General features: G+C 35.6%; 1 protein-coding gene across 1 annotated transcript; it reads left to right on the plus strand.

The window, feature by feature from the left end:
• Positions 1–4,523: 4,523 nt before the first annotated feature.
• Positions 4,524–6,447, plus strand: LOC115988739 (plant-specific TFIIB-related protein PTF2). The gene has a single exon (XM_031112357.1). It carries the CDS (start codon positions 4,639–4,641, stop codon positions 6,283–6,285), a length of 1,647 nt encoding a protein of 548 aa, XP_030968217.1. The 5' UTR covers positions 4,524–4,638; the 3' UTR covers positions 6,286–6,447.
• The last annotated feature ends 2,739 nt before the right edge of the window (positions 6,448–9,186 follow it).

Consider the following 9,186-nt stretch of genomic DNA (forward strand, 5'->3'; position numbering starts at 1 on the left):
CGTTCAAATTAAATCTATCCGTTGTTCAATTTATTAGGGTCTAGTTCTTCAACCCACTCTCTACAAATTTATTGTATTGAGCTTATTGGGCTAACATTCCATACGTTTTGGGCTTGAACTGTAAATCATGATCCTACAACTTCATTTAAAAGAATAGTAATGGAAAGTGAAGCTTTTAAATAACTTAGTTTGGTTCTGTTACAGTGCAAGTCCACGTGTAATGTATCTATTGGTCAATTAGAAAATCTTTTAGAGACAAGTAAATGCGTTAAAGTTGTTATAGAGGTTTTTAGCTTATTTTTGTTGTATAAATAGCTAAACTCTCTTTCTAATCTCTCTAGAATTTTTTCTAAAAATAGATCTCACTAGAATTACTTTTCCTTTCACATATAAAAGATGAGGAGAATAAGTAAATTACATGAAGCAATAAAAAATTTTACTTGATTCTCAAAAGAAAAAAAAAATTGTTTGATGATATTTTATTTTTGCAATTTAGCATTTAAAAAAAAAATTGGAACAAAAGAAATTAAATCCACCTTTCAAAAATAAAAAATAAAAAATTAAAAAGAAGAAATTAAATCCTATTGATTTTTATGTTAATAGAGAGTGGACATTTTTGCTAACAAACATCAAGGGTATACAATTACAATCATTAAATTGAATATGACTAGAGACTACCACGAGATCAAGCTTGTGATATCATGTAGACACTTTTGGATGGTTAGCTTTCATAATAGCAATGACGGGCCTTATTTGAGAAGTGGGGATACAGAGTCCCTGTCTTGTACCAACATTAGATGTCTATTTTGCGTCTAGAAGTTAAGATTATGGTCAACTAATCGCTAACCCATGTGATGTGCTGAAAACTATTAAATGTTAGATTCAAAAAATAATGTCATGCACTTTTACAACATAAGGTATCAAAGAGATGATACAACTAATTTTTTGATAATTTTGGGGGTCATCGCCTACTCGAAATATTAAAATCTATATTGAAGTAATTCAAATTTAACAAGTATTAACAAATTAAGAGCAATTAACAATTATTCATAAAAGTTGTTGTAGATGGTAGTTGTAGTAGAATTCATTCAATGTGTTATAATCATTTACCTCACCTCATAAAATTGCTTCATAATCCATGTATGCACACCTCATAATAGAATAAGCAACCTTGTATAATCGAGGAAGACCAAATATTTTGCAATGAATTCATCATATGGATTTTGGACATGTTTTGATAGCTTTCTTATTAATTTATTTATAAGCAATGGTTAAAACCACCAACACAAAACCCTTTTTAATTTTTTGATCGAGTTAATGTATACATGTGAGGTAAGCTTATCTTTTATCTTCTAACCGACACAACACCTTTTTTTTTCTTCCGTTGTTTCTCAGCCACATTTTGAATGCATTCAAATAGAAAAGCTGACATAGATGTTATGGGCCGAAATTTTTTTTTTCTTTTCTTTTTTTGTAATTTAGTTCACATCTGACATATGTGAAATTTGTCCATCTTTCATAAAGGAGCTGAATGAAACCAAAGTTTCACGTTCGGTTTTGAATTAGAGACATTAAAAACGATGACTCAATGTCAACTATAACCCCTAGCCTTCCAAGTTAACGATGCGGGTTCGATTCCCGCTACCCTTTTATATCTCTATATTATATATATTAATTTATTCTCTATACTTCTAAAATTCTATATTATATTTAGAATATGTTTAATAACAAAAGTTATATTTTTTATCCATTATAAAATATTATATTATTTAAATTCTATATTAAATAATCTATAATATAGAGGATCTAATTATAATTATTCATGTAATGAATCTAATTTAATGTAATTATTAATATAATGATAATGAATGTATCATTGAATTGAATGCACAATTCTTGGAATTCTCTCGATGGTCTTTTTTCTGACTAAGAGATGTGAAAACAAAACTAAGAAAAAAGTGTCCATTGTCTAATGGATAGGACAGAGGTCTTCTAAACCTTTAGTATAGATTCAAATCCTATTGGACGCGACGGATTTCCATATATTTCTTTTCTACGAACTAGCTTAGAGATCCAATCCAATGCCTTGCTCATGGCGTCGTTTACTAGGCCTTTACGAGACGGACTTTTGTGTCTGCATTTATGGTGGTGCTCTTCCTCATAAGAAAAGGTCTCACTCGGTGGGGTTCTTGACCTTTGCCTATAATTGTCGTCCCCTTCATCATTAGAGGACGTATTTGAACTGGAAAGAGATCGCTTCCGTTACGCATGACGTAGTTTCTTTTTTAAGTCATCAATCTCTCACTGCAGGGCTTTATTATTGTCTTGCCTTTGGGATACGTGACTTCCCACCCTAGAATGGCTTCTGCTTGTATGGGTAGTACGCACACTACCCTCTTGATATCTCTTTTGATCCCTTTCTTGTTCAAGGTTAAGGAAATTGTCCTGTCGTTGAGAACCTGTAGGCTCCGTTTGGTGTGGACCTGCTTGGTGCGGACTTGATCCCACCATGTTTAACCGTTGCACTCACTGATGCACAAGTTCTTCCCACAGACAACCTCAATTGTAAGGTCACAATTTGGGGTCCAAGCCTAAAATGTATGGAGTCTTGGTCCAATGAGCCCAATACAATGAATTTGTAGAGAATGGGTCAAAGAAATAAATCCTAATGAATTAGACAACGACTAGTATTGAATTGCATGACGATCAAACACAAATAAAGGATGCTGATATCAATAAACTTTCAGTCCGAGGAGGTTAAACCTGTATATAATGATCACTCTTGGATATCAGAATGATTTAGATTGCTATACTATATTTTCTCTCTATTTTTCGATCCCCTTCTCATGGAGGGTCTCTCACATTATATAGCTCTTTTTGGGTCATCTTGATCCTACACTTGTTGATCATCTGAATCCCTACTTAAGTGTCTGTCCCATTAGACACCTCTTTCAGCCTTCTGTGAGTTGTGGTAACCAAGACAGCACTGTTCAGAGGTCTTCTCCACATAAATGCGGTCAGAAAAGTAGTTGCAATGCATTTAATGTGGTGGTAGCAGTTTTTTCTTAGATATTTTGAGTTTCCTTCTTTCTCGTATGTTTATGAGGCACATTCCTATCGCTAGAGCCTTTTGGAGGGTCACTCTAATTGTTAGAGTACACACTTGAGTTACATTCGTCGTATCCGAGGAGGTATTCCTCCTCGGATCATCTTCCATTCATTCCTTCCTTATGAGACTTTAACTGGGAATTCCTCAACAACTATTTGCCCCTCCTCAGACTTGTCAATATCCCGGATGAAGTCCAAAACCCAATATATAATCTTAGGCCCTATTCCTACAATTTACATGTAACGTAAAAATAAACGGAGCGTAATGTCACTTCCCAAGTACATAAGGCCTCGCTTGGTTGGGGGAAATGGAATGGAAATGAATGAAAAGAATAATTTTAAAATATTCTTCCCTTCCCTTGTTTGGGAGTTTTAATAGAGGGAATGTAAAACTCATTCTCTTATTTGGGAGTTTAAGTAGGAGGGAATGGAATGGGTAGGAGGGAACACTCATTCCTCTCTATTCTCTTAAAACCTCAAATTTTCATTCTCCCCGAAATTGGGAGGAATGGGAGGGAATGAAATTAAATTTAATGATTTTTTTACTAAAATTCCCAAAATACCCTTATATATTCAACCCTTTATTTTAAAATAGGGGTCTAATAGTAATATTGTCATAAAATGATTCCATTTCATTCCCTCCATATTGCTCCCAAATAAAATTACTTACATTCCATTCATTTTCATTCATTTATTTTAAAACATCCAATCAAGATTACTTGATTCTATTCCATTCCATTCTTTTCCCTTACTTAAATACATTCCATTCCATTCCATTCCATTTGCTTCCCAACAAAGGACATCCATAGTACCACAGCCGCCTTAGGATTTTTTTATAAAATAACTTTAAAAGCCAAACTATATTATTAGTTAGCTAAGGTTTGAAACAAATTTGGTATCTAGCGACTTGAGTCTGTGAGACTCGATTTTACTGTAGCAAACCGAGTTTAAGAGACTCGATTTCTGTGTATCTTCTTCCTCCGTTCACCATCTTCTTCCCTTCTTCCAAGCCCCCAAAAATCCATTTCATCTAAATCCCTTCTTCCTTCTCCATCTAAATCCATTTCTCAAAATCCCAAACCCAAATCAAAAATCCAAACCCAAAAATCACGATTTCTTCCTGCGTTGGTGTTTTTTGGGCTGCGTTGCTGTGATTTCTGGGTTGCTGTGATGCGATTTATGGGTTTTTGCGTTGCTATGATTTCTGGGTTTTCTGGAGGGAAATCGAGTATTAGATAGTCAAGTTCCAATGGAAATCGAGTCTTCCAAACTCGATTTGCTACAGTAAAATCGAGTCTCCCGCTCACGGGTCGTTAGATATTAAAATAGTTTTAAATCTTGGCTAACTAATAATATTGTATGGCTTTTATAGTTATTTTATAAAAAAATCCACCGCCTCACAATTGACACACTTTCAAAAATTTAACGCAGTACCCAAAAATCAATCACTAACCAAACACACCCAAAAACCACAATTCAGAAAACCCAAAACCTAAACCCTCCAATCTTAATCTTTCGCACAAACAAACAATGTCAGGCTGCTGCAAACACTGCCGCAGCAATTCCATTGTCCACGACGACACCTCGGCGAACCTGTTCTGCTCCTCGTGCGGCCTCGTCTCAGAATTCGACGGTTACGATGCCCAGATCGGAGGTCTCAACGGCCCAGAAGGCACCTTTGTCCGTGTCGGCACTTCAGGTACGGGCACTCAATACTCTTACAAAGAAACCAAAATCTACAATGCCCAAAACCTCATTGATGACATTGTCTACAAGTTCGCTTTATCTCCTTCCAAATCTAGTGACATCAAGACTATGATTGCCCAAATAACCGAAAACGAGTTCGGTCAAGGGCATTGGTTCCCAATTCTAATAGGGGCTTGTGCTTATATTGTTATGCGAAAAGATAACAAGTCTTTGCCCATTGCCGAGGTGGCTTCGGTTGTAGGATGTGACATTTATGAATTAGGTAGGATGTTTGTGCGTGTGGTGGATTTTTTGGGCTTAAAAGGGTCAGAAGAGTTTCCGGAGTTTGATATTGTTGTGGCGTTCGAGAGGGCATTGAGGAATTGTGGAAAGTTTTCGGGGTTGGGAAGGGATGTTGTTGAGAGAATGCGGAAACAGGGTGTTTTTTTGATACAATGTGCGGTGCAGTGGTTCTTGACGACGGGTAGGAAGCCGTTGCCAGTGGTGGCGGCCGTGTTGGTTCTGGTGGCGGAGTTGAATGAGGTGGATTTGAGGATTGAGGATGTGGCGCCGGAGGTTCATGCTGCGGTGTCAACGTGTAGGTCGAGGTATAAGGAGTTGTTGGAATCACTTGTGAAGGTTGCACAAGTGTTGCCCTGGGGGAAGGATGTTACGGTTAAGAATGTTGTTAGGAATGCGCCGTTTGTGATTCAGTATATGGAGAGGAAGTCGATGGGGAAGCGTGGTGAGAAGAGGAAGGGGGTAGAGGAGGAGGAGGAGAAGGGTGGTGGGATTGATTTAGGAGATGCGGTGACTGAGAGTTTGAGGAAAAATGTTGACCATGGTACCAGTGGGAATTCTGTGGAAAATGATTCTCTGTATTTTATGGCTGAAGAGAATAGGGGGTTTGTAAGATCTGGGGGTGAGTCTTTTGATCAGATGAAGATTTCCCATGAATGTTTATCATTGATGTACACTGAATTTTTGAATGAGATGGGTCATGAAAAGTTTATGGAAGGGAGTGGTGAGGTTCCTCAAAGAAAAGGGATGAGAGGGTTTGAGTTCCTTGCATGTAGGGATTGGTGGGAGGGAAAATCGGAGCTGAGCAAAAAGCTTTTACTCAAGCAAATATTGGAGAAAGATGTAGGATTAGATGCTCTGCCGCCATCATTTGTTAATGGTTGCAAGGTTTATAAGAGAAGGAAAGAAAAGATAAATGCTGCTAAGTTGCGAATCAATAGAATTAAGCATCCATTAGGAACTGATTTGGTTGAGAGTGGTGATATTGGCCTTTCAGAATGTGTAAATGCTGGGAAGAAGAGAAAGAGAAAACGAGTTAAAGATATTGATTGGGAAGATTTTATCATTGAAGCTCTTCTCCTCCATGAAGTGAAAGAGGAGGAAATTGAGAAAGGGCATTACAATACCTTGCTGGACTTGCATGTGTTTAATGGAGGAATTTTGCCAGAGGTTCCTGTGTGGAAGGCATGATAGCTGGAATGAACTTTTGTGCCTTTTGCAATTGCACAATCAAAGAGACATTTTTCAGCCAAAATTTTTGTTCAAATTTATACTGTGAGAAGAATTCAATATTTTTTTTGACACCCAATTTTGTAAATCAGTACATCCATATATATAAGTTTTTTTTGGAAAGATTCGTTCAATATATATATATATATATATATCTATTTCTGCATGTGTTTCTGCAATTTGATGTGGTCGAGTTTCTCTCTCTCTCTCTCTCTCTCACACACACACACACACTTTTGAAACCACCAATTTCTATGGAGTGACAGGAGACAACAATTATTATGCTTAGTATTAGGAAGCATTTTCTATATTTTGGCATTGGCATAGGAGTTATTTTTGAAACATTGGTAAGGGACGTGGAAAATGCACTTATATTTTCTGTAAGCCATATAGAGTTGTCACCATATATTGTTTACTCAGTGTTGTGGCATGCTGAAGCTCAAAGCTCAAAGCCGCAAGCTCTCAACACTTTGGTAGGTGAAAAAAAGAAAGCTCATTTAATGAAGCACTCTTTAGGCTCGCATTTTTTGAGCTTTTTGAAGAAGCACAAAACATGCCTAGGTACACTTTTTTCTTTTTTCTTTTTTAAATATTTATTTTATTGCTAAAAAAGATATGGATCATAAAAATCAGTTGCTTGATCTTGGAAGAAATGACATGGACCAATGATTTGCTACACAACCACTATCCTTAGGGTGTTGTTCTTGTACTACACAAACAATTTTTTTATATGCATGTCACAAGATTCGAACAAAATTAATTGTTGATTGAACCATATACATCATTTGATGACAACTATCATGGTTATGTACTTTTCTAAAGCACAGGTGACATATAAAATATTATGTTTAAAATTTCTATGACCAGATTATTTTGATGTTGACCATTGATAATTGTTTTCAATTTACTATATAAAATTTTAAGAATTGAAATAACTTAGGCACTTATCAATAATAAGAAAAAGAATTGAAATAACTTAGTTAAAATTTGAACTTACAAACATTATACAATTGCACTTACCTAAATAGGTAGAATATACAAATTTTGAGTGTTATTATTTTTTAATTATATGTTACGAATATTTCTATTAGAAGTTATGAGATATAATATTTGAAAATTTTGCACTTTACTTCAATCAAGCGCGCACTTGTGCTTTGTGCCTAGGCTCCAAGATTCCTATGCACTTGATGCTTTTATAAACTTCATTTTACTCCATTCTTCAGTTTGAAATTAATTGAGTCTCTTTGATGGTTGTCTAGTTCTTCTTTGAGTGGACTTGATGTGTTTCCAACTCTAATACTTGATGTGAAGTATTTCTGGCTCAGATTTGAGTTGAAAGACTAGTTTATAGGGGTGCACTTCTGCATTTATGTAACCAAATCCTTGTTCGATTTGTTTTAGTTAATGTACATGTTGACAGTTAGGGAGCTTCAAGAGCTCTAGAGTTAATTTTCTTCTTTCCCTTTTTCTTTGGGTGATCCTTTAATTTTTTTTTTTTTTTTTTTTTTTTTTCTTGTTTGATTGTGGAAATGATTGTTTACTTTATAACTAGTATTATGTCTGGATTGGCTAAAATATAGAGGGGGGCCAGACCAACAACCCTTCAAGTCTTTTTAGATTCATCCTTGATGATATTTATTTTGTGAAACTTATGGGGACCTTTGAGATTGTTTTCACCTGCTCAGGTTGCCATTTGTAGACTTTAGTGACTGTTATAAAGGAAGAAGGAATGAATACTTAGCATGTCCTTTCTTTCAACTTCTTCTGGAGTCTCTACTTATCTCACCTTGAGATGCTCATCTCTGATTCCTCTCATCACCGATGTCATTTTTCTTGGGCTTTCTATTGTTACTGCTGCTCTTTCTCTCTATTCATGAGGTTTTAGTTTTTTTAAAGTTTAAGTGAGGTTTGCGGTTTGAGTAGGCTGCCACCTGAATAAGCTTCAAAGAAACTTTCAAACAAATGCTAATGAGCCTTTTATTTTTCCCTCTCTTCTTTTTAAAACTCTCTCTGCTGTTTGATAGTTGGCATCCCAGAATAAAGAAAAAAGTTGATGGATTCAAACCTTCTCAGCTGGACATGATCAGGAAATCCATTTTAGAATCTTTCTTTTAAGGAAAGAATGCTTATTCTGGTTAAAATATGAGGATAAACTACTTAGCTCGTAGGGGTGAAAAACCCTTGGATTACCCGAAAACTGGTTTTGGTGAGTGGGGTTAGTTGCCTGTAGGAGCTTGATTAATAGTGAGGATTCTTGTATAGTATGTTTTGTGATGTGCAACTAATTTGAGTGAAGTTCTCTTACGTCATGAAAAAAAAGAAAAAAAAAAATGGTTCTTCTGCATATGTGTATTATTTTCATGATTTCTAGTGCTACCCAACCCAATTTTCATTGCATAATTATTAATACCCAATGTTTATTTTCTTTAGCCCATAGGGGTGAAAAACCCTTGGATTACCCGATAACTAGTTCTGGTGGGTGGGGTCAATTGCCTGTAAGAGTTTGATTAATAGTGAGAATTCTTGTACAGTATGCTTTGTGATGTGCAACTAATCTGAGTGAAGTTCTCTTACGTCATGAAAAAGAAAAAAAAATGGTTCTTTTGCGTGTGTATTATTTTCATGATTTCTAGTGCTACCCAACCCAATTTTCACTGCATAATTATCAATGCCCAATGTTTATTTTCTTTTAATATACCACATTTTGAAACTTCAGTAAAAACAAGATCTTGGTAATATAGTTTTACAGAGGAAAGGAAGGAAAAAGAGTTGCCTACAAGGAAATTCAAGAAGTAGGCCATTTTTTCTAGCGAAGAAAAAAAAAAAGTAGACCATTTCTTACTGTTTTAGCAACCAACTAGA

Source organism: Quercus lobata, chromosome 5 (assembly GCF_001633185.2).
Source record: "Quercus lobata isolate SW786 chromosome 5, ValleyOak3.0 Primary Assembly, whole genome shotgun sequence".
NCBI lineage: Eukaryota > Viridiplantae > Streptophyta > Magnoliopsida > Fagales > Fagaceae > Quercus > Quercus lobata.